Source organism: Drosophila kikkawai, chromosome X, assembly GCF_030179895.1.
Source record: "Drosophila kikkawai strain 14028-0561.14 chromosome X, DkikHiC1v2, whole genome shotgun sequence".
Lineage (NCBI taxonomy): Eukaryota > Metazoa > Arthropoda > Insecta > Diptera > Drosophilidae > Drosophila > Drosophila kikkawai.
In genome coordinates this window covers 32,417,597-32,440,943 of record NC_091733.1, presented here as the reverse complement: position 1 = coordinate 32,440,943, position 23,347 = coordinate 32,417,597, and the positions used below count along the sequence as shown (strand labels likewise).

Below are 23,347 nucleotides of genomic sequence, written 5' to 3'. Positions count from 1 at the left end.
GCACTGATTGCAGCCTGGCTTTGGTTTTGCCGCTGTTTTTGGGGGGTGGGGGAAACGAAAAGGACACTTGACGGGTGGGGGGAACAGAAAGGGAATTTTGGGGGCTCAACAAATTGCATAATGCCCACCGAAATGTAAAATTATGGCAATAGTCAGCACCCCATAACGAACCACAGCCGACAGGGGGTTCTGCTCCTCCTACTCCTGCTCTTGCTCCTGCTCCTCCTTCTGCTCCTCCTGTGTGCGGGTTAATTTGATTTTAATTATGAACGAGAACGCGACCAGCAGCAGCAGCAGAAGCAGGCTCGTTTGCCTGTTTGCGGTTAATCAACTGTCCATGGCATAAATATTTTGATTGCCGCAAATGCGCCCAGGCCATTGCCTTTGACAGGACCAACGGCACCGCATACCAACCACACTGAGAGAGCCTCGGGCTGGGCTCTGCGAGTACTTTGGCCCCCGAAAATGAGGCCCCGCCATCGTTGCCGCAGAAAATGACAATTAAAAATAATTTGAAATGCAGACGGGCGACATAGATGGGAGCTCCAGCTCCACCTCGAGAGCAGCAGCAGCAGCAGCGCATTTCATTAAAATTTCAAGTCGACTCAACTTTCGAGCACACACAGGAGGACACAGCACTTGACAACAAGAGCCGCCACCAGCAGCAGCAGATCCCAGGTCCTGGTCCTCCACTTCTATCCTAGCCAGAGCACACTCAAAGTCCGCTCGGAAGCGCCATTTAAAATTAGTGAAAAGTTAAAGCCCGAACGGAACGAGAAGACAACATGAGCTGGCCCGCAATTAAGTGGAAGCGAAGCCGAGGAGAGTAGAGTCCTGTGAGCGAGGAGCAGCCTGAAGGATACCCTGGAAGCTGATGTATATTCCCCCTTAAAACACGGAATAGAAACACAAGTCCTTACCGAGGATACATACCCATCGAAACGTAGTCTTGGCATCTGCAGGGTAGCATTCCCCGGCTGGTGGCCAGCTGTAGGTGCTGTCTAGGTGTGGGCGATGGCGATGGCGATTGTAGCCATCGCTTGGCCCCGGCTGAAATTCAAAACGTCCAGCCAAGTGCTGTGTTGCCATTCCAGTAGGAGCTCCTTTCCCTGGATCCTTTCGCTCCCTTGGTCCCTCCCGCATTGCAGTCATAGTTTTGGGGGAGGAGTCGTCGAAGATACAAAATGAAAAATTCCAGGAAAAACCCCAACCAAAAAAGAGACCCAGGAAAAGGCGTTCGATTGACTTTGCTTTCGTGTGTGTATTTCTCGTTTTGTTTCGGTTGCAATCTTTCTTAATATTGAATTTCATTTACCATTTATCGTTTTTTATCGATTTTCTTGATCGGGTTATGCCCCGCTCTAGTTGCCAGCTATCGCTAATCGTTAATTGTTAATCGTTAATCGCGTGCCTCTGCCTTTGAGCGTTCCATTGCCATTCGTATCGTTTTGTTTCGCTTCATTTCGTTTGGCCTTTTTGGTTTCTATTTATTTTTATTTTTCTTTTTCCATTTTGTTTTCTTTTTCACACACACACATATTCAGTTTAAGTTAAGTTTTTCTCATTTTCGTTTAATAATAACTTAAGGTTAAATAACAATCACATTTACTTATTTTTCTTTTGTTTTCTTTCGACCCAAAAAAAAGTTTTTCACGCTCTTCCTAACCTTTATATTTGATTTACGAGTAGTGTAAGTTCTTTATCCATTATTTTCTTTATAGTTTAATTAATATTCTTAATATTCCTTTCCCATTGGCATCTCATCCCTCTCTCCGTGGGGCTAAAATTGTCAATAAAACAATTGGAACAAACGTGAACGAAAACAACAAAAACAGTGGTCAATCGTTCCACCTTTAAACGCGTGCCGCCCGTCTATCGAAGTTATCGGAATTAATCGAAGAAATCGGGGCGCTGGATAATTCCTACTACTTACAACTTACGCGCCACTTGCAGTGCGCGGGTCTGACTTTATTTTTGTATTTATTAATGCTAAGAGAGTTAAGTTTTTTCTATGCTTTATCAATTGGTGTGTATATACCATATATACCTATATATATAGGGGTATACATATATATATATAGATGTATATGTGTATGTATTTGTATTTTAATGTGGGGCAAATATACGGAAATATTTTCTTTTCGTTTTTAGCATTTTTCTAATCGCTTAGGTCTATCGTTAGCCCGGGAGCTCGAGTCCTCGCACACAAGAAAAAATATATGTATAATATATATTGACTAGAACTATTACTATTCCTTTGGGTTTTACGGTTTAAAAGGTATATATATTCTGCTGTAATCACCATATTGGCATTGTATAAATTGTTCGTTTCTTGTAAATTGTGTTTCTCTGTTTTGTTTTTTTTTGTTTTTTTGGCTTGCTACAAAAGTTCGGCACATTTGATTTTGTCAAGTTGTGAATTGTGTGTGTCTGTGTTTGTAATATTTGCGAATTATTATTATTATAATTTTATTTATTATTATTTTGAGTGTACTAATCCATGTCCGGGCTTAACTTGAATCCCTTACCCAGGGAAAAGTACAGTTCTTCCAGGAAATCTAATGATTTTTGAATGTATTTTTCACTTGATGAACAACTGGAAATTGGCCATATTCAATTCAACGTTTTGAAACCCACGTATGCTGTGCCAATTAACCTTCCGGACACAGGACATAGGACACACTCTTGGCTGTAATTTAATGTCCATGCAATGTCTGCTCCTTGTGGATGTTTTCTCTTATTTTTTGGCTTTTGTGTGTAAATAATTAGCCTAATTAAATACGCTTCATTACATATAACTGTTTGTGGTTTGCTGGTATTAATTGTATTCCTCCTTACTTTGACTCGTTACTTTTTCGCTTTACTTTAACTCGTTACTTTTTCGCTTTACTTATTACTGCTATTCATTTTCCTTGGCTACTTGCCACTTCTTTGCTCGACTCGTTACTGTTACTATTACTCGTTACTGTTAATGGTAGTTATAGACATTGAAGTACTCGTTAGATGGTGGATGCAGGTGGGGAGAGGCTGCCAGCCGCAAATAGACAATAAACAATTAATTATGACTCGCATTAATCGCTCTTTAATTACTATTATTATATTATTTTTATCTCGATATATTTGGAAAATCAACAAACAGTAAGTGGAAAAAGTTTCTGCTCAGTGTGTGTGTGTGTGTTTTTAAGAACTCTTTTCCTTCGACCTCTCTGAGGTCCCCTATAAGAAAAAAAAAAACGCCGCTAATCGCTCACCTTTTCACTTGGCCGCCTTTCTTAACTGCCATTCACATCGACCATGGAGTGCATCCCGTTGCTCAGCCCATTGCCATTGCCGTAGATCCCGCTCTGCGACGGCGGCGGCGAAGCTGGCGGGGATGCTGGTGGCGTCAAGGTGGCCGGCTCCTCGGCCTCCACCTTCCCGTTGCTGATAAGGGGCTTTTCCTCCTCCGCTGCTGGCTTGGTGGTGGTGGTGATGAGCTGCTCCTGCGAAGGTGGCGGCGGCGGCGGGGGCAGGCTGTCCAGCTGATTGGACTCCAGGAGCGCGTAGTCGCCGAGCTCCGAGTTGATCTCGTCCGTGGATGGTGGCGCAGGCAGGCTCATCAGGCTGTCGTAGTTGGCCTCAGGTTCGATGTCGGACTCCGGCTTTGGCTCTGGCTCTGGCTCTGGCTGCTCCTTGGTGGGCTCATTCCTTGCCACCTTGAGTTGCGGCTGCGTGTCTGTATATTCTGGGAGGTCAAGTGACTTTTCCGGCTGCTCTGCTGGTGGAATCTCTGCGTTACTTTCGCCTGCAGACTGCTTTTCTGGCGGATTCTCTTCGTGCTCGGGTGACTGCTCCATCTCCTGGTCTTGCTCGGGCCTTGGGCTGGCTAGGATGGGCTGAGCTGTGGGCGAACTGGTGGCATAGCCGGGCTGCTCGATGACATAGAGCTCCTGGTTGCCGTAGGAGTAGCGCTTGTTGGAATCACCCGACGAGGTTGAACTTAGGTCCGACTGCGAGAGGCCAGTGCAGGCACGAATCTCGGCTGCCGGAGGTCCTGCCTGCTCCTCAATGACCTGCTCCTCGGCCTCCTCGATGAGATGCAGCGGGGCAGCGGCATGGCCGCCGGCAAAGTCCTGGGGAGGAGCATGGATCTGCACCTGTTCATGGCTCGGCGGCAGCGAGTGCTCGGCCAGGAGATGCACCCCATTGCCGGTCATTTTGGTGTCAAAGGGCAGCTCGGTGGCATCCAGTCCGGTGACATTTGGCTCAGCGGGCTGCTTGGAGCCGGAGTCAATGCCGCGGGCCACCTCCACAACGAAGACGCCGTCCTTGTCCGTGTGCATCTTGGTCTCCCGGGCGTTGCGCGAGATGTCCTGCGGGGACGAGAGGAGCACATATTGAGAGGGAGAGATAGAAATGGAGATGGGGGAGCAGGGGTGCGGGTGAGCAAGTGAGAACACACACAGATAATTGGCTACGACAACAACATCAAGGAAACAAGGATACAAGAATACAAGAGAGAGGTGGTTAAAGGAGGAGGCGATAGAGCAGACAAGTGTCGAAATTTGCATACACGCCAGAGGCTCTCACTCACACAGGCAAAGGAAACACACTCCCGGCACTGGAGGAGTCTCCTCCTTATTACCCAAATAACCAAAAAGGACATTAACTAAAAATCAGGCTGTGTTCAACTTTCAAGACAGTGCTCAAGGCTTAGGGCTAAGGCTTACATCTATGGCAGGTTTTAGTGGCTAACACAAACAACATTTTCCGAATGCAATTTCCCAAGCAGTACCGCAGGCAGAGAAGATGATGCAGAGGCACACAGAGACAGGACAGAGACAGAGAGGAAGCCAGGCTGAGATTAGGTTTTGAGAGGCAGGAACAGGCACCAAACTACGACAACAACCAGGCGACATCCTGACGAGCGAAGCGACACAGACAAGCGACAAGGACACACATCCAAGGACCTCGGACCTCGGCCCGATCGGATGACTAACGAACTTACGTGGCGCTCCTCGGTGACAACAATCAGATGATTATCTTTGAGCGTCATCTTGGTGACGGACCCTCTGGGAGCCACCACCTCGCCACCACCACCACCATCCCCATCCCCATCCCCATCCCCATCCCCATTCCCATCCCCCCCGTCGAATCGAAACTGGAGGCACTCCAGAAAGCGGCCTTGACTGCCGAGGGGAGCAGCTCGGGTGGGAGGGTGGTCCTCTGGCTGTGGATGCCTCCGCGGACAGCCCGTCGAGGTGGCGGTAATGGTGGTGCTGGTGGTGGCGCTGGCGGAGGCGAATGCAGCGCCAGATGACGATGAGAACGGGGAGGAGGAGGAGGCAGAAGAGGCGGCAGAGGACTGCAAGAGACGGGCGGCAGAGAGCCGGGTGTTCAGTATTCTAAAAAAAGGAATGCAACCCACACACGCACACCCGCACACACATCCAGGCACAACACACACACACTGGGGCACAGAAATTTCATTACCGGCAAAAGGGAATTCATTTAAATGTCAACTCAACTTGGCATTCAAAAGGCGTTCGCCGGGCTGTGCACTCTGACTAAGAAGCCCCATATTTCACATGTCTACGTAGCCCCAAGATCAGCCAGAACTTTAACTGAAAACTGGATTACCGTTTTTTTTTTTTTTAGATATTTTAAATTAATTAAATTAAGTTAAATTAGTCTGAAGCTCGCCAAGCAGTGAAGGACTCATTTTTGACACCATAAATCATATATATTCTTGATCAGTACTAAAAGCTAAGTGAATTTAGCCATTTCTGCAAGAAAATTAAAAATTTTAATTTTTTTTTGTAATTTTATGTTTAATTTTATTGTTTAAAGAGGTAAAGAAAAATCGAAAAATTTTAAATTGGTTAAATTTGTAATCTTTATATGCAGATTTATTAACCATAAAAAAACTAACTCAGAACAGCTTTCCAAATTGAATTTAATGCATTTTTGGCTTAGTTATTGAATTTTTAAGCCCAAAAATGATCATATAAAATTATGAATAAATATTTAAAATTAATACACCTTAAGGGGTATAATAATTTCAGTCCGAAGCCCAAAAATCAGTGAAGGACTCATTTCCGACCCTATAAATCATATATATTCTTGATCAGCATTAAAAGCAGAATCGATCTAGACATGTTTGCAAGAAAATTAAAAATTTTAATTTTTTTTTTTAATTTTATGTTTAATTTTATTGTTTAAAGAGGTAAAGAAAAATCGAAAAATTTTAAATTGGTTAAATTTGTAATCTTTATATGCAGATTTATTAACCATAAAAAAACTAACTCAGAACAGCTTTCCAAATTGAATTTAATGCATTTTTGGCTTAGTTATTGAATTTTTAAGCCCAAAAATGATCATATAAAATTAGGAATAAATATTTAAAATTTAATACACCTTAAGGGGTATAATAATTTCAGCCCGAAGCCCAAAAATCAGTGAAGGACTCATTTCCGACCCTATAAATCATATATATTCTTGATCAGCATTAAAAACAGAATCGATCTAGACATGTTTGCAAGAAAATTAAAAATTTTAATTTTTTTTTTTAATTTTATGTTTAATTTTATTGTCTAAGGAGGTAAAGAAAAATCGAAAAATTTTAAATTGGTTAAATATTTATTCTTTATATGCAGATTTATTAACCTCGAAAAAAACTAACTCAGAACACCTTTCCGAAGTGAATTAAATGCATTTTAGGCTTACTTATAGATTTTTTAAAATTTTGATAGTCCCAAAAATGATTTTAAAAAATGTACCCTTGATTCAAAATTTTTAAATTGGCAAAGAATTGAATTAAACAAAAAAAAACTTAAATAATTCAATTTTTAATGACAGTTTTGACTTTTTAAAAACTCCTTAAAAGATGTTCTTTGAGAGCCAACAGATATATTTATATTTATATATGTACAATATATATTCAGATATACGTGAATATTCCCAGTTAGCTAATAATAAAATTGTTTAATTTAATCTTGAAAGCAGCAGCACAAAGTGCATTCACAAAGCTTGCTTTTAAATTTTCACAATTTTCACAATTTTCACAGTTTTCTTCTGGCGAAGCTCACGCATAGGGGGTGGGTGTTGGCGCATTGGTGGGAGGGTTAGCTCAGGTCAGGTGTTACAGGGGGGGTAGGGGGGTCTTGGGTGCTGGCTTTGGAGGGATGTTGTCCCATTCATCCTTTTCGAACAGCGAACTTACCTCATGCTTGGCAGAGTCCTGGCCCTGCTCGCTGTCGTCGCCTGGGGCGCCACCCGCGCCCGCCATCGAGTTCTTATTTAGCACATACCTGCAAGGGGAGAAGGACACTGGTAAAAAATTGTAGGAATTGAGGTAATATTTATAACATATATTAATTTAAATGTAAATAAATCTCAAATTTTAAATGTTTTAATTGAAAATTCGAAATTAAAAAAGATATTTCCTTTATCTTAAAGTAAAAAATCTTAGCTTATATTTGATGTCACATTTTCAAGTGTTTTTTAAACAAATATTTTGCATCACTTTTCCCACAGTGTAAACGAAAACACGAGGCTAAGACTGAGTCTGAGTCTGAGGCAAAGGCTGCGGCTGCTGTAGGTGCCAAAGTTGTTAAGCAGTCGAGCTGAGCTCCAGCGAGCTCGCTCTCGGGCTCAGAGTTTCAAAATCCAATGCATTTCTAATGATGCCGCGACTCAAATTAACATTTTGTTGCCTACTTTGCGGCTGACTGCAATTACCCAGACGATGCCCTCAGTTGGCAAAGTTACGGTTACGAGGACCCCACTGTGTCTGTGTGTGTGTGTGTAGCACGTCAAGTGAGCTCAATTCGATTGATTTTAACCTATACTTGAAGGTTTCGAGTTGAAAACGTAGGAATTAATCGAAAAAATGGTATAAAATTGTTTAAATATTAATTACCAAGAAGTTTATCTATTAATTTACTCAAAGAATATATTTATCCACATTAAATTGCTATTTTTTATTAATTTATTAATTATAAACATTTAATTTTCATTTTTCTGTACTATTATTTGAACCTATACTTATTTAGGGTGGAAAACTAAGAAATTTACCGAAGAAATTATTAAAAGTTGTATAAATATTGATTTATATAATTTATCTATTATTATCTATCTATTATTATTATATTAACATTAAATTTTGCATTAATATACTTTATTTATTATATTTTTTTTATAAATATATTAGATGAATATTTAACTTCCTTTCTCCCTATCATTAACTTGATGCCTTCGAGTTTAGATTAAATGTATGACTGTGGAATTCAAAGAAAAACATTACAAATGATTGTCTAGGAAATCGCCCGGCTTCATTATAATTTTTCTGCCGGAATGTCCTGGTTTCCCGTAAGAATAATGTTTGCCTTTCAAGTGTCCGCCCTCTCACCCCACCGACTATGGAAATTACAATGAATTTCGCTCCATAAATATTAAACATTTCCATGGGAAAAGTCGGTCGCCACTCGCGAGGGCGAGTGTATAGGCATTGTGGTTGCTAGGGCCTCGTCCTGCGAGCCTGCGTCCTGTGTCGTAACTCTCGTAATGCCATTGGCACTCAACAAATTTCGAGTTGGGAAGCCGCCGAAACGAGCCACACGCACAACTAATTTCTCGTCTCAAGAGTTTATTGTGCAATTTCCTCCCAGACACTCGCACACACGCGCCCAGTGTCCTGGCCAGCCAGAAAGGACGAAGAATAAGGCAAATAAATTGTGCGTTTCCCTTTTTATTTTGACTCTCTGTGCGGCGGTGGATGTGGTGGGTGGGTGTGGTGCTGCGAGGTGGCAACGTTTGCGGCTGCCATTTTCCGTTTTATGCGTTTTTCCTGCGGCCCAGGGATCACCTTCCCAAAACAGCGCCTGCCTTGTTAGCTGCCTGGCATCTACATCATCCGAGGATGTGGCTGTGAAAGGGCGAGGGAATGGGAATGTGACTTCCGTTTTCCAGCCGCCTTGATTTGTTGCGCCTTTGGTTTCCTTGGCAGACGTCGCGAGGTTGCCCTAAGACTTCACTTCAACCTGCTGGCAGATAGCACTCTGCTTTCATTTTGTTTGGCATTTGGTTTTGGTCCCCAGCTAGCATGTGAGTACACTGAGGGAATTAAGTACTGAAAATTACCCTTCAAAAACCAAAAGTAATTTTCGTATAATATTTTAAAACAACTTCAAGTTTGAAGGAGTTAAGAACCGTATTTATATACATTTTTACAACACAAAAATTAATTAATTAATTAAGTTCAAAAAAATCTAGGTAAAAGTACCTTTGAAAAGAATAAACTAATTTTTCTAATAATATTTTTTGTTAAAGGGAAAACCTTAAAGAGGATATTTCCGTCTTTAAATATTTGTTACCAACACAAAAAATAATATATAATATAAAATAATGTAGTATATATTTCTATTTTTAAATATATAAATATATATAGTATATATTATATATTATATATGTATAGATCTCTCTGTACATATACAATTGCTTGGCTGTAGCACCCGCAGCAGCTTTGCCCCATCAGCTTTCAGCGAAATTCGTTGGCGTGGCCAAGATTTATGTATGGGCCAGAGACTGCGGGCGATAAAGGCTGTGCGCTCTCACCCAAGGACTTGCTTCACTCCCCCCTCCTCTCCCCTTCCCCCATTCACTACGTCACAGATTTGTCAATGTTTTGTTGCTATTCCTGCCCCCGTCTGACTGTCTGTTTGTCGCCGGCAAATGCGAATGAGAAATAAAATGCCACGAATGAGGCTGATAAATGCGATTTGCCACGCCCTGCCAGCGACTGGGGAGGATGGAATGGGATGTGGGTGTGGGTGTGGCAGGAGTTGGAGGTCAGGTGGTGGCTTCGGCAAATTGCTTTAGATTGAGTGCATTCTGTGGAATGCCATGCGTGGGTGGGGTTGCCCGGAAAAGTAGGCAACAAATTTCGCCAAAAAAAAAAAAATCCTTGAAATCCTTTACCAGAGAAGGGTTGCGGCTGCCAGGGTGGTTTCTTCCCTGGCTTCTACTTAAAGGCGGCTCATCCTCCCCTTCCCTTTCTTCCCCCTCCACTCCTTTTGTTTGGCAGGCATCCTGGCTGCTGGCCTGGCAATTTCCCGCAATTATTTTTGATTTGTGTGGAACATGGCCGACGTCTAAGCTGATTAAGCGCCACACGAGGCGTAACCAATTAGCCAGGACGAAAGATTTCCAGGGAGGGAGGACTCCTAGCTTCTAATTAAGAGCCAGAGTTCGATAACTAACAGGGGGATAAGACACTCCTTGGGGAGGAAATGATGCCCAAAGGAGCTTTAAAGTTCGCAAGGTCCTTGCAATACATATGAGATTTTTGAGAAGGTTTCTACTCACTTGATGGCGCAGTACATAGACACCAGCAGAGCCGACGGCAAGATTACTATAACCAGGCCAATGGACACGGCAAACAGATTGAAGAAACCTGCAAGCAAGGAAATGTATCATCATCAAAGAGAACTCCTTGAGAACAGGATTTCCCGCCAACTCACCTTCATAATCAGCCAAAGGATCCTCCGACAGAGCTGTGGCATTGGAGGAGGATCTGCCACTAGCCAGTAAAGGAGCCATGGCCGAGGCAGAGCCTGATCCTGAACCCGAACCGGAACCGGATCCTGAGCCGGAGTCCAGCCTTTGGAGGAGCGTGGCATTCACCATTTCGGCCACCGGCAGCTGCTCCCGATGCAGATGACTGGCCGAGTGGCGGCTGGGCAGGCGACTCAGGCCAGAGCCGGATCCCTGCTGATGCTGCTGCTGCTGCTGTCGGTGGGCGGGGCTCTCGAAGGGATAGGAGCCCTCGACGCCATCGAAGCCCCCGCCAGCGCCATCGTCTATCAGATCTCCGCCGTACTGAATGGAGCTCTCGATCACATCCGGCTCGCTGTCGATGCTGTTGCCCTGAATGTCGTTCTCGTAGACGCCCATGCCCAGTTCGCCGGGCATGTAGTCGATCTCCTTGAGCTCGATCTGTGGCGGCAGCTCACCGATTACGGGCACGCCAATGGCCAGGTCAGGAAGCACTGCGGGCTGGATAACTATGTCCTGCTGCTGCTGCTGCTGAGGCGGCGGCGACAACGTCGAGGAGCTGCTGCTCCAGCCCATCGCCGGCTGCTGCTCCACCTCGATGACCGACTCGCCCACGTAGGTGACATCCAGCGGCGGGGCGCCATCGTCCGAGCGATAGATCTTCAGCGAGTCGGAGCTGTGGTGCGGCGACAGGATGATGTCCTCCTCCTGGGCCGCCGGCGAGGATCTCGGCGACTGATCCATCACGTAGCTTGCGGGGAAGAACTGGTTCTCCAGCTGGAACTTGCGCTGCTGGTCAGGCAGGCTGGTGGGCAGGCTCTCGCCCACCTTGACTTCCGTGTTGGAGATGTAGAAGATGGTGTCTGAGTCGCGGTCGATGCTGGGCTTCCTGGGCAGCGGCGGCGGCGGCGGTGGTGGCGGTGGCCGCGGCACCGAGCCCACGCCCTCCTTGAGATCCTTTAGATCGGCCATGAACAGCTCGTCCGCATCCTGTACGGAGGACTGCTGCGGCGGACGCACCGCTGGCGGAGCACCAGCCGCCGCATCCGAGTTGCGGAAGGTGAAAATCGGATCGGAGGAACCGGATAAAGAGGAGGTAGATCCTCCTCCTCCTCCCGACTCCTGACTACTGTTGTCCGCCCCGCTGTCGATGATCTCCACCACCAAGATCTCGTCGCTCAGCTTGCTGGGCTTCTCGGGCTGCCGGTAGGAAAACTCAAGGTCCTCGCTCTCGCTGCCAAAGGCCTCGGACACATTGATGTGAATCTCGATGGCCGCCGGCTCCGGCTGGCCCAGCGGAGAAGCCAGGCCCCCACCAGAGGCCGGCTGAGTGGACACATCCGCCCGATCGATCACATACTGGGTGAACCTCTCCTGGGGCAGCTCCTGCCGTGCTGGCACCGACTCTGGCCGGGAGGTGACCACCTCCAGGGGCTGGGCAGGCGGCGGATAGAAGCCCTCGCTGTCGCGGAAATTCGTCGAGGCCACAATGGAGTCCACCGTGGAGTCGTAGACCTCGATCTGGATGTCGGAGATCTTGGACTCGGTGCGCTCGCCGCTAATGGGCAGGCGAGTGGTGCTGGTCTGCAGCTCGGGCACCTGGAACACGGTAGTGGACACCGAGCTGGCTTCAGCCGCTCCACCAGATCCTTGTCCTTGTCCCTGTCCCTGAGCCGGCATGGCCGTGCTCGAGATCGCCTCCTGCTGCTCTAGCAGAGCCGTGGGCGCCAGAATCTCCACCAGCTGGCCATTTCTCAGCTGGTTCTCAATGGAGGCCACATGCTGGTGGCTCCTGCTTCCCGGCTGAGGTTTCTTCAGCGGATGCACCACGCTAAAGGTCTTCTCACCCATGAAAATGGGTCCCAGGTAGCCGCTGTGGTGGCTGTGCGGCGCCTTGGTGGTGCTGCTAGTAGTGCTAGTGGTGCTAGTGGTGCTAGTGGTGGGTATTCGCTCCATCTCCGTCTCGAGGCTCCTGGGTGCCGTGGTGGCTGTAGTGGCCGGGAGAAAGTGCTGCTGCTGCAGCTGCTTCTTGCGGGTGAGCTTGAGGCCATCGTGTCCACTGTCCAGAGGCGGTGGAGCCGCCGTGTGCTCCAGATCGAGCAGCTGCATCGCCGGAAGCTGTCCAGCTGGGAGCTCTGTCTGGGCCTTCTGAGTGGTGGCTACTGTGGTGGCATTGCTGGTGGCATTGCTCGTGGCTGGCGGTGGATTAGAGGTGCTCCTGGCGGAGATGCTACTTGGTGAAGTGCTGCTCTGTGGAATGGCCATGCTTCCTTCAGTGGTGCTTCTCTCGGAGCTGCTTTCGATGCTGCTCCTCACGGGGAAACTCCTCTGAGTGCTTCCTTCAGAAGTGCCGATCTCTGGAGTTGTGATCCTCTGGCTGCTCCTTTCAGTGCTGCTCTCCGGGGAGGTGCCTATCCCTTCGGTGGTGGATGAGCTGCTCTCTAAAGTCTTACTCAAGCCGAGCTCTAATCCTGGGGAAGTGCTAGTGCTAGTGCTGGCGCTGGTGGTCCGTAATATTTTGCTATCCAGTGGAGCATCCACCAGGGTGGGCATATCACCCTCTACACCAATCTCCAGGTGGTGATGCTGGTGATGGCTACCCCCTGCGGCGGGGGGAGCTGCCCAGCCGCCGTTGGCCAGCAGGAACAGCAGCCAAAAGGCGTTCATGTTGGCTGCGCCACTTGCGAGATTAAAAAAAGGATATCTGGAGGATTTCCCAGTTAATATTTAGTTTTGGTTCTGCGGAGAGAGAAGAGAGAGAGAGCAGAGTCCTGGCTGCTGGCTAGTGGCTCCTGTTGCGTTTCGCTACTGTGTGTGTGGCCTTTGGCACTTAGTTGAATCCCTTGTGGTTGGCACTGGGCATCGGCTGCAGCATCACCGTCATCATCTGCCGCAGCAGCATCATCGCCGGCATCCTTGGAATCTCGAGCAGCTTGCGCCGCAGCTGTGGCAGGTTGCATTCATTTGTGCCGCACTGTTGCAGCCGCTGCTGCTGCTGTGGCAGCCATTCTGTGCTGTGTTCCTGCTTGTTTTTTTATTATTATCGGTTCACGCTTTAATGGCTCGTATCCTTGTGGGGGCAGCTGCTGCTCCTTCGGAATGAAATGGAAATTTAAAACAATGAAACTAATGAAGCAACTCGGGAGTGGCAAAAGTGTTATGAAAGGGGGGAATAAATGGGAAAATAAAGGGACAGCAAGGAACAAGAAAGGATAATACTCAAGGCTAAAATAAAATATACAAAAAATAGAGAGAGGCAAACAGAAAAATCCTGGCCTTGAACAGCAGATTTTATTGAACATTTCTCTAGGGTTTTTCTCCCTTTCCCTGGGTAGTTCTGCGCACGGCACAGATTGCACAGCTTCCGCGAGACTTGGGACTCGGAATCCAGGACTGCGAGGCCAGGACTCTCTATCTTCCAACCGCAAAACTGCCGCCCCTTTTCCGCTTTTATTTAATTTAGTCAACTTTCAAAACCCAAGCATGCAGCGGCCAGGACCCAGGATGAGGGATGAGCGCTCCTTTGAACCCTTCCTTGGCCGTGGCCAAAAAGCATGCAAATTAAATATAAAGCCTTGCAAAATGATTCGATTCCTGGCCCACTCTCGGTGTGTGTGTGGGTGTGTGTGGGAAAAAAGGTCGCTTTGGGCCCTAGAAAATGGGCCAAAAACCGCAGGGCCAGGCACAGGCACAGACAGAAGGGCTTTCAATTCGCTCATCATCATCGTGGTCATCGTAACCAGTCGCTTATCATCGCCCAGGCTCGCTCTCTTGACCCCTTCATTTGCCAACTATTGTTGGAAATAAAAAAACAAAATAAAACATCAAAGGCCGCAACGGAAAAAGGGAAAAGTTTGCGGCGGAGGGAAAACAAATACCAACGAATCGGCGCCACATAAAAGCGGAAGCACAATAAAGGCGCTGATAATGGCAGGCCGTAATGATATGGCAGGGAAATCTATAAATCCACAAATACACTGCCACAAAAAGCGGGGAAATAATAATAAATAATAAATCCAGGTATGGGTGTGTGAGGAATAGGGATACTTTTTTATTTGTCATAAAAGAGGTGTCGTGAAGTATACTAATTCAGGGTAAGCTTCTTTGCTACAATTTTAAAGTTCCTTAAAATTTTTATTTTTTAATGATGGCTTGTATAAAAAATACATATATTTTAAGGATGATTAAACCAAATTTAAACGTTAGATATGGTAAAAGGGTTTATTTAAGGGGGGGGTAAGGTTAATTCGGTGCAAAAATGCCCACTTTTCAAAAAAATGTGGCGAAACGGCTAAAGCTAGCTTAACGAATTAAATACCATATAATAACACAACATTTGAACAGTTTGTGATAAATTTTGTATTGAAAAATATTTAGAGGTAGAGGAGTTATAGGGAATCTCCCGAGTCGCCTCCAAAAAAAGTTGGTTTGCGGTGTACATCCTAACTGTCCACAGAATCATCCGATCTACAAAAATTATACCTCATTCGTTAAAGGATAAGTGTCCCGAGGTATTCTCGAAGCGTTTTTATTTTTAAAATTTTTTCCCTATTTTTTATCAAAATTTGAAGTCAAAACCCCGATTTTTGACTAAAAAATTAAGTTAATTTGTTAAATAAAAAATATAAGAAAATTAAAAATTAAAAAAAGCTCGACGAGAATACCTGTAGAATTATCTAAAGAAGTTATGTTCCAAATTTCAAACCGATTGGTTCAGTATATTTTTAGTTATCGTGTACACCGATTTTCAAAATGTCATTTTTCAGGAGAGCGCTTTAAACTTTGTGATTCTCATGCATTGAACACCTACCGACCTTCGTTCAGCTCCGCATAACTTCGTCAATTTTACTATGATTGATGTAAAACTTGGACACAATATTCTTAAAATATTGAACTTTTAAAATAAAAAATAAAAAAAAATTTACGAAAAAAAAAATTAAATACCTTACCCCCCCCTTAATTGAAAATTCTTAAGCTTTTCTCAGACTAGACTTTATAACGAACTCTGTATTTATTTAAATTAAACAATTTGCTTATAATAGTTTAATTACATTTATTTATGCCTGAAAACGGCAATTTATGGTATACAATTATACTTTAAAAAACACTTTCTTGTGAGTTGAAGGTCTTTATATTAGTATTTAATTGAATTATTTCTTTTATCGGATTTTTGTATTTATATAGTTACACTCTTGTTTCTAAAGTAATGTTTCTTTCACTGGTAAATTTTTATTTTTATTTTTTCAAGAATACTATTCACATTATTTTACAATTAAAACTGGAAAAAATAAATTATAACACCCAACGAAATAAGAGATTTCTCAACATAAGCCATAAGATAAATTTACCAGGAAATAATTATAAGAAAAAATGGAATCAATAAAAATAAGAAATTCTAAGGAAATATGGTTAAAAAATTACTAAAAATAAACAAAAGCTATGAATAAATAAATTTAAATAAATCAGAAAACATTCATCGAGGACAGACAATTTATTCAAATAAAGTATTTACACTAATATATATAAATAATTAAATTATATTTTTCCTTAACTTATTTAATTATTTATGGTTCAACTTAAAAATTATATAAAATAAAAACAGCGTTTGTTTCTTTTATTTTCAGGCCATCTCCCATTTGTTTATGGTTTTTCATAGACACTCACCGGTGCTCCTGCGATTACAAAGCCGTTACCGAATCCTGATTCCGCCCCGCAAGGTAATCCAAGGGTCCTTGCAGAGCCCAAAACTTCGGCAAAACAAAAATATTTTTGTTTTTATTTTTGAAATTTTCCACTCACTTTGAACTGCGAGTGTCTGCGATTTCACCAATACAGTTTGTTTAATTTGTATTTATTTTGTATTTTGTATGTTCACTGCAAAAAAAAAGGTAGAGCTAAAAAAAAAACAGCATTGGTTCACCGATAGAAACACTGAGAGAAACCGGAAGCTGAGCTCGTTTAAAAGCCAAGAAACGCCCCGCAAAAAGGCGCCAAATGTTGGAACGGAAACGGGGCTAAAAGGATGCAGGATGTGGCGGGGCAAGGAATGGTAAGAGGGACGCTAAGGACTCACAACACTCCTCCTTATCCTATATCCTTTTTGGTATTTTGATTCGTTTCAGGCTGTGTTTCTTTTGACGGCCGCTGTTTCTACTGCTGCTGCTGCTGCCTCTGCCTTTACCGCTGCTGCGTCCTTTTGCTCAGAAAACCGCACGCAAACTGCGCAAAACTCGTAGCATCCTTTGGCTTAAAGGACTCGGCACATTAGAGATGAAGCAACATCGATGTTCACGACGATGTTCCGATTAATGTTTCCGATGTTTTCCAAGAAACCGCGAATAAACAACGACGTTTGGAAATTAAGGTAAATATTATTATTTAATTATCAACAAAAATTGGGAGAGGTTAATTAATTATTGTGTAAGTAAGCGAGTTTTATGTTTATGCTTATTTATCGAGGTTGTCACATCATCGATAGTCACCATAAAAAAAAAACGGCATGAATTCCCTTTAACGAACCCCTGGCCAGTGTTGGCAAGGACACGCGCCTGCCAGTGGAGAGTTTTGGCGGCTTGTAACCCGGCTAAAACTTTTCATGGAGAACAAGCGAAGTGCTTCACTGTGGCGCCACCAGTCGGTATTTCGTTGAACCTTAGATAAACAATAGCCTGGTTTCATACCGACAAAGCAAAGTACGTGCACCGCGAAAGTATGCAATTGAGAATTTTCTGGTCATATCATGCTGCATCTTTTGGGCTGAATTAATTGGCAACAAGCGCAAGTATCAATAAAAAGCATACTTTTACGCTGAATTTAGACTGGGAACAGTTTGCAATGCTGCATCTTTTGGGCTGAATTAATTAGCAACAAGCGCAAGTCATATCATGCTGCATCTTTTGGGCTGAATTAATTAGCAACAAGCGCAAGTATCAATAAAAAGCATACTTTTACGCTGAATTTAGACTGGGAACAGTTTGCAATGCAAACGAAATCCTTTAAAAAAATATGTAACTCGGCTAAAAATGCCTTAAATTCAATTCATTTTTAAAAGGTTAATAAATATGCGTATTCAATTTAAATTAAATATTTTAAAACAAATTTTGAAATGAATAAAAGCAACTAAAAACAGCTTTCCGAATTGAATTTCAAGCGTTATTGGATGAATTATGAACATTTGAAAATGAGGTCTTTTTCTGGCTGAATTTGAATATTAGTTTTTTGCTTCTTATTGTTTAAAAAATTCTTTAAAAATTACAGGTAGAAATTTCAGTAAACCTGAGTAAGCAGTTTTGTTAAGCGGAGAATAACGAACTCAGAACCGCTTTCCGAATTAAATTTCACGTTTTTTTGGATGAATTATGAACATTTGAAAATTAGTCAAAATGTCAAAATAAATCGATCCAATTTTGCAAAAATATGTAAAGTACCATCATTAAAATTCTCAAAAATTGATAAAAAATTACATTGAAAACGTAGTATGCAGTTTTGTTAAGCTTGGAAAAAGCAACTCAAAACAGCTTTCCGAATTGCATTTCATGCGTGTTTTGATGAATTATCCATAAATGCATGGCCAGGAATGCTCTCTCTCCCTAAGTCTTACCTCTCCCTCCCACTCGATCTACCTCTCCCTCACAGTTGAGCACAAGGGAGAGAGGTTGAGCTGAGGCAAAGCTACGAGCAGAGCTGAGAGCAGAGCTGAGAGCAGAGCTGAGAGCAGAGCTGATAAGCGAGCCCAGCTCGCGAACACACACCCACACACACCTGCTTGTATGAGAGCGCACACACTGAGAGCTGAGCTAAGCTTATCAGCTTCGCTCTCGCCGCTAGTGTGTATCAGTCGATCAAGTTCTCTCTCGCTCAAGCTTTCTCTGGCTACCTGATATACACGTACAGCTGCCGCCGCAGCTTCAGTCAGTGCGCGCTCTCCCTCGTGTTCGGTTTAACAATAGCGCGTGTATGTCACCTCATCTGGCAGACCCCTGGAAGAGTACCGTTTCGCTGGATAAGTACAAGTTCTTTTAGCAATTGTAAAAAGTTTCTCTAGGTCTTGCTTCTCCCCTGATGTCCGAGCTGTTCCTGACAAGATATTTTTATTATTGTTGGCTAGGCATTGATTTGTACATAGAGTCTCTTTTAGCTCCTGCAAATTCACATCAAACAAATTCGCTGTACTTGAAATATTTTCCCAGAATTAACTTTATTCACAGCTAACCCTTAGAATTTCCTGCTAAATTGCCTTTGGTTTGTTTTTTCAAAAATTTATTATTTTTTTTTTTGTTGCTTCTTTAAAATGCAACCAAAGCCGACGCTGACAAAGCCATAGGCGATACCAAGGCTTCCTAAGCTGAAGGGGATGCATCTTTTATGGGCTGATTTTAATTTTTCTCCACCTTTTTTTCAAAATTTAATTGCAGCAAGCCAGCCAGCAGTGGCTTTTCCGAGGGATCCTCGCCAGCCGCCGCCTCCAGCCGGCGGGTGAGCAACCTGTACAACGCCCGGCTGCAGTATCCGTATCCGGACTACTTTAATTACCAGGCGCCACAGAACATGATGGCGGCAGCGGCGGCGGAGCAGGGCGCCAGGGGCACTCGCATCCAGATCGTGCCCTGCATGTGTCCCATTAGTGTGCCCAGTGTCGTCTCGGCCGCTTCTCCTTCAGCAGCAGCAGCCACAGCGCCTCCGCTGGCCGCCATCACAGCTCCATCTTCGGAGTCACAGCCGGCGGCTCGGCACATCGAAAGGCACAGCCAGGAACTGGAAGCGGATGCCAATAGCGAGACGGAGAACGATTTAATTTTTTCGATTTTGTTTCAGTTAAGTTAAAGATTTTCGAAATTTAAATTTTTCCTCAAAAGTTTGACCTTTTTTTTAAATTTAATTACAGCAAACTGCCAGCACTGGCTCCTCCGAGGGATCCTCGCCAGCCGCCGGCTCCAGGCTGCTGCCAGCAGTGGCTCCTCCAAGGGATCCTCGCCAGCTGCCGGCTCTAGCCTGCTGCCAGCAGTGGCTGCTCCGAGGGATCCTCGCCAGCCACCGGCTCCAGCCTGCTGTCAGCAGTGGCTTCTCCGAAGGATCCGCGCCAGCAGGGATTTCGGCGGCGGAGCAGGGCTGCTGCAGGAGCAGGAGCAGGGCAGCGGCGGCGGCGGCGGAGCCAGGCTGCTGCAGGAGCAGGAGCAGGGCTGCAGGAGCAGGAGCAGGGCAGCGGCGGCGGAGCAGGGCTGCTGCAGGAGCAGGATCAGGGCAGCGGCGGCGGAGCAGGGCTGCTGCAGGAGCAGGAGCAGGGCAGCGGCGGCGGAGCAGGGCTGCTGCAGGAGCAGGAGCAGGGCAGCGGCGGCGGAGCAGGGCTGCTGCAGGAGCAGGAGCAGGGCAGCTGCGGCGGAGCAGGGCTGCTGCAGGAGCAGGAGCAGGGCAGCGGCGGCGGAGCAGGGCTGCTGCAGGAGCAGGGCAGCGGCGGCGGAGCAGGGCTGCTGCAGGAGCAGGAGCAGGGCAGTGGCGGCGGAGCAGGGCTGCTGCAGGAGCAGGAGCAGGGCAGCGGCGGCGGAGCAGGGCTGCTGCAGGAGGCGGAGCAGGGCAGCGGCGGCGGAGCAGGGCTGCTGCAGGAGCAGGAGCAGGGCAGCGGCGGCGGCGGAGCCGGGCTGCTGCAGGAGCAGGAGCAGGGCAGCGGAGGCGGCGGAGCCGGGCTGCTGCAGGAGGAGGAGCAGGGCAGCGGCGGCGGAGCAGGGCTGCTACAGGAGCAGGAGCAGGGCAGCGGCGGCGGAGCAGGGCTGCTGCAGGAGCAGGAGCAGGGCAGCCGCGGCGGAGCAGGGCTGCAGGGCAGCGGCGGCGAAGCAGGGCTGCAGGGCTGCGGCGGAGTAGGAGCAGGGCGCCGGCGGCTGCGGCGGCGGCTGCGGCGGCTGCTGCGGCGGCTGCTGCGGCGGAACAGGGCTCCAGTATCAAGCTGCCAGCAGTGGCTGCTTCGAGGGATCCTTACCAGCCCTACTGTAAATTATAAATTATACATATGCAATAATATTACTATTTTTTTACGATTTTTGTACAATTTTATTTATGAAAATTGAATAAATATGGTGGAAAGTATGCCCATTATACTGTATTTATTTATTTATTTATTGTATAGCTGGGTGGGCATCACGGATGGAACGTAAGATGAATTTTTCTCCCAATATTGCAATACATATATATAACTGCAGTGAAAATAGGAAAATTAAAAAATTAAAGCATACTTTTGGGGATTTCTTTTAAAAATGTGGCATCTTTTAGGCGGAAGTTCAGATTACAGTTTGACAAGCACTGGACCAAGTGAGATTCGATTTTTACAGTTTTAGAGCCACTGGACAGTTTCTGATCAGTGCTTGTCAAACTGTAAAAATAGAATCTCACTTGGACCAGTGCTTGTCAAACTGTAAAAGTTTGGAACTTCCATTCCGTTTCCCAAACTGGGGTAACAGGCGAACAGAAGCCAGCAGCAAGCAACTGAAAACTGGTATAAACTGTTATAAAAACTTTTGGTCAGAAATAATAATTGGTATAAACTGTTATATTTGATTTTATGCATTTATACCTTTTTTCTGCCGGCAACAACCACTTGATTGCAACAACAACCCCTTTACAACAACATCCCTAAAACAGCCCATCCAAATTTCTGAAATTTTCCATACAAATTGTCCGTTTCGCAAATTGGGGTAACAGGCGAACAGAAACCAGCAGCAAGCAACTGAAAACTGGTATAAACTGTTATAAAAAGTCCAAGTTTCAAACCATTTAGGAGCCGGCGCAAGTAAGCGGAGACTTAAACCTTTTGAATCCAAATTTAGTTGATATTTTACAACTGCACCTGGGCACACTGCAACTGATCGTCGTTAAATTCAAATTCAAATTTGGCAGTTAAATTCAAATTCAAATTTGGCAGTTAAAATATTTAAAAAAATTTAAAAAATTCTAAAAAAATGTAAAAAACTCTAAAAAATCTGAAAAAAAATTTAAAAATTCAGAAAAAAACTTTAAAAATTCAGAAAAATCTTAAAAAATTAGAAAAAAATTTAAAATTTTAAAAAAATTATAAAAAATTCGAAAAAAAATGTAAAAAAATCAGAAACAAATTAAAAAAATTTTGATTTTGCGTTTAAAACAGTTGGATTTTTACCCAAAACTATCCCAAGGCCCCCAAATAAATGCCGACTTCAACAAACCTTTCACATGGATTTCACGTTCTTTTATTGATTTATATTTGTGTGTTCCTTAAATTACATATGCATATTTAAATTGTATTTATAAATATTTTAATTATTTACGCCTGCTGCAGGGTTTCACATAGCCCGGAGCCAAAATCCGATCCGATCACCGTCCTCTACTGCCATCCGGTTGAGGTCTGTCCTGCCAGCTGCTCGCTCCTCCAGCTTCATCTCTGCCGATCCTAAAATTATAGAAATTATTGGTAGGTATTTAATTAAATTAAATTAAGTACGCAGTTTTGTTAGGCTTATAAAAACTAACTCAGAACAGCTTTCCAAATTAAGTTTCATGCATTTTTGGCTGAGTAATGGGATTTTGAAAAATTAGTTTTCTGCCAATTAGTGTTTAAAAAATTACTTAAAATTATATTAAAGTATTTAAACAAAACTAAGTAAGCAGTTTTGTTATCATATACTTAATTATTATTTGTAAAGGTAAGTGAAACTAAGGCTGTTCTGAGTAAGTTGTGTTCGATCGAAAGATTCTTCAAGGGAGTTCAGACTTCGACTTTCGTTGAATTTAGCTTCGACTCACCTGTTCTGCCTGCCAAATCTTTTTCAATTCATTTGATCATGCAACACGCACGATAATTCGCATAAATAACGAATGCCAGTTGTCCAGATTATGTAAGCATTTCTCCTCTTTCTGCTGGCTCTTTCTTCTGTGGAATTGTCTACGCGGTGGAATTCGAGGCGAGTCCCCTCGGGCGACACTCCCAAAATGTCTTGGTCTTCGGATTTCAGCTGGACTTGGTCTTGGTCTTTTCGTTTGATGCGTTGCACTTTAAATTTAACCCTGACTTCGACTTTGGAACGGACATCTGTCAATTGGGTATTGCGGCTTTGTTTCTTGGATACACTGCAAAGTACAGAAACATGTATTAAATTAATATTATTTTGCATATTTATAGGTGAGAGTAGATGAAAGGATGCTTGATTTTTAAAGCTGTGAAATTCTTTTAATAATTCTTTAAATAGTATTTATTTAAATATACCTTTAAATAATACTTTTAATAATTCTTTTAATATTTCTTTTTAATTATTTTCGCTCAGTGCTCTTAACAAAGTCTGTGACAGAGGCTCTACATTTTTGGCTCTTATTCGCACTTTTCACAAATTAATAATGCGCATACCTGGACACCTGGACAACCTAATTGAATCCGGAGAGGAAGAGCCTTGCCTGCCCATTGGCCACACTCCAATTGCTGACCTCAAAGAGATCCATTTGCCAGGTTTGTTTGTTTTTGTGGCCCTTTTATGGAGTTCGGCATTCGGCGGAACGCTTTCTTTGCCGTGAATCGAATGGAATCAGTACGCTCCGAGGCCGTTCGCATTTATCGAGCGTAATGAGTGCGCAGACGAAGACGCAGTCATCTTGGATTGAGACCCATTAACACACAAATCCACAGCGTGGAGTTGAAGCTGTTGCTGAAAAGCGATTGAGACCTGAAATGCGTGAAACGTCTGACCTTTGGCCTTTGGTTATCTGAAAAAAATAAGAATAAAATTAAATAAATGTGTAACTCGAAAATATATAAATCGAAGGCTTTCTAGTTTATATTCAAGTCAAGACATTAGACTTA

General features: G+C 44.3%; 2 protein-coding genes across 8 annotated transcripts; one reads left to right on the top strand and one right to left on the bottom strand.

Annotated features, from left to right (window-relative positions):
- Positions 1-1,241: 1,241 nt before the first annotated feature.
- On the bottom strand, positions 1,242-16,753 carry LOC108071077 (serine-rich adhesin for platelets). Of its 4 annotated transcripts, none has more exons than XM_070288280.1 (6): positions 16,715-16,753; positions 16,198-16,407; positions 10,500-13,625; positions 10,345-10,432; positions 7,202-7,289; positions 1,242-4,352 (listed from the first exon to the last, which is right to left on the bottom strand). In XM_070288280.1, exons 3-6 carry the CDS (start codon positions 13,198-13,200, stop codon positions 3,273-3,275), a joined length of 3,957 nt encoding a protein of 1,318 aa, XP_070144381.1. In that variant the 5' UTR covers positions 13,201-13,625; positions 16,198-16,407; positions 16,715-16,753; the 3' UTR covers positions 1,242-3,272. The 4 variants fall into 4 exon arrangements, with proteins under 4 accessions (XP_070144381.1, XP_017017247.1, XP_070144383.1 ...); XM_017161758.3 differs by lacking the exon at positions 16,715-16,753 and adding an exon at positions 16,607-16,706; XM_070288282.1 differs by lacking the exon at positions 16,715-16,753 and adding an exon at positions 16,607-16,706 and having other exon boundaries at positions 10,500-13,619.
- Positions 16,754-16,792: 39 nt separating this feature from the next.
- LOC108071083 (uncharacterized) lies at positions 16,793-19,676 on the top strand. 4 transcript variants are annotated; one of them, XM_017161773.3, is made up of 3 exons: positions 16,793-16,897; positions 18,948-19,346; positions 19,418-19,676. In XM_017161773.3, exons 1-3 carry the CDS (start codon positions 16,818-16,820, stop codon positions 19,521-19,523), a joined length of 585 nt encoding a protein of 194 aa, XP_017017262.1. In that variant the 5' UTR covers positions 16,793-16,817; the 3' UTR covers positions 19,524-19,676. The 4 variants fall into 4 exon arrangements, with proteins under 4 accessions (XP_017017262.1, XP_070144384.1, XP_017017269.1 ...); XM_017161780.2 differs by lacking the exon at positions 16,793-16,897 and adding an exon at positions 18,461-18,539; XM_070288284.1 differs by lacking the exon at positions 16,793-16,897 and adding an exon at positions 18,550-18,774.
- The last annotated feature ends 3,671 nt before the right edge of the window (positions 19,677-23,347 follow it).

Bases quoted from the DNA above. Each gene is read 5' to 3' on its own strand.
- LOC108071077 (XM_070288280.1), bottom strand. From the start codon at position 13,200: ATGAACGCCTTTTGGCTGCTGTTCCTGCTGGCCAACGGCGGCTGGGCA. The intron at 10,433-10,499 runs GTGAGTTGGCGG...CCTTGCTTGCAG, and splicing joins TCCTTTGGCTGATTATGAAG to GTTTCTTCAATCTGTTTGCC. The intron at 4,353-7,201 runs GTAAGTTCGCTG...TCGTCCCCGCAG, and splicing joins AGGACTCTGCCAAGCATGAG to GACATCTCGCGCAACGCCCG.
- LOC108071083 (XM_017161773.3), top strand. From the start codon at position 16,818: ATGTTCACGACGATGTTCCGATTAATGTTTCCGATGTTTTCCAAGAAA. The intron at 16,898-18,947 runs GTAAATATTATT...ATTTAATTGCAG, and splicing joins AACGACGTTTGGAAATTAAG to CAAGCCAGCCAGCAGTGGCT. The intron at 19,347-19,417 runs GTTAAGTTAAAG...ATTTAATTACAG, and splicing joins ATTTTTTCGATTTTGTTTCA to CAAACTGCCAGCACTGGCTC.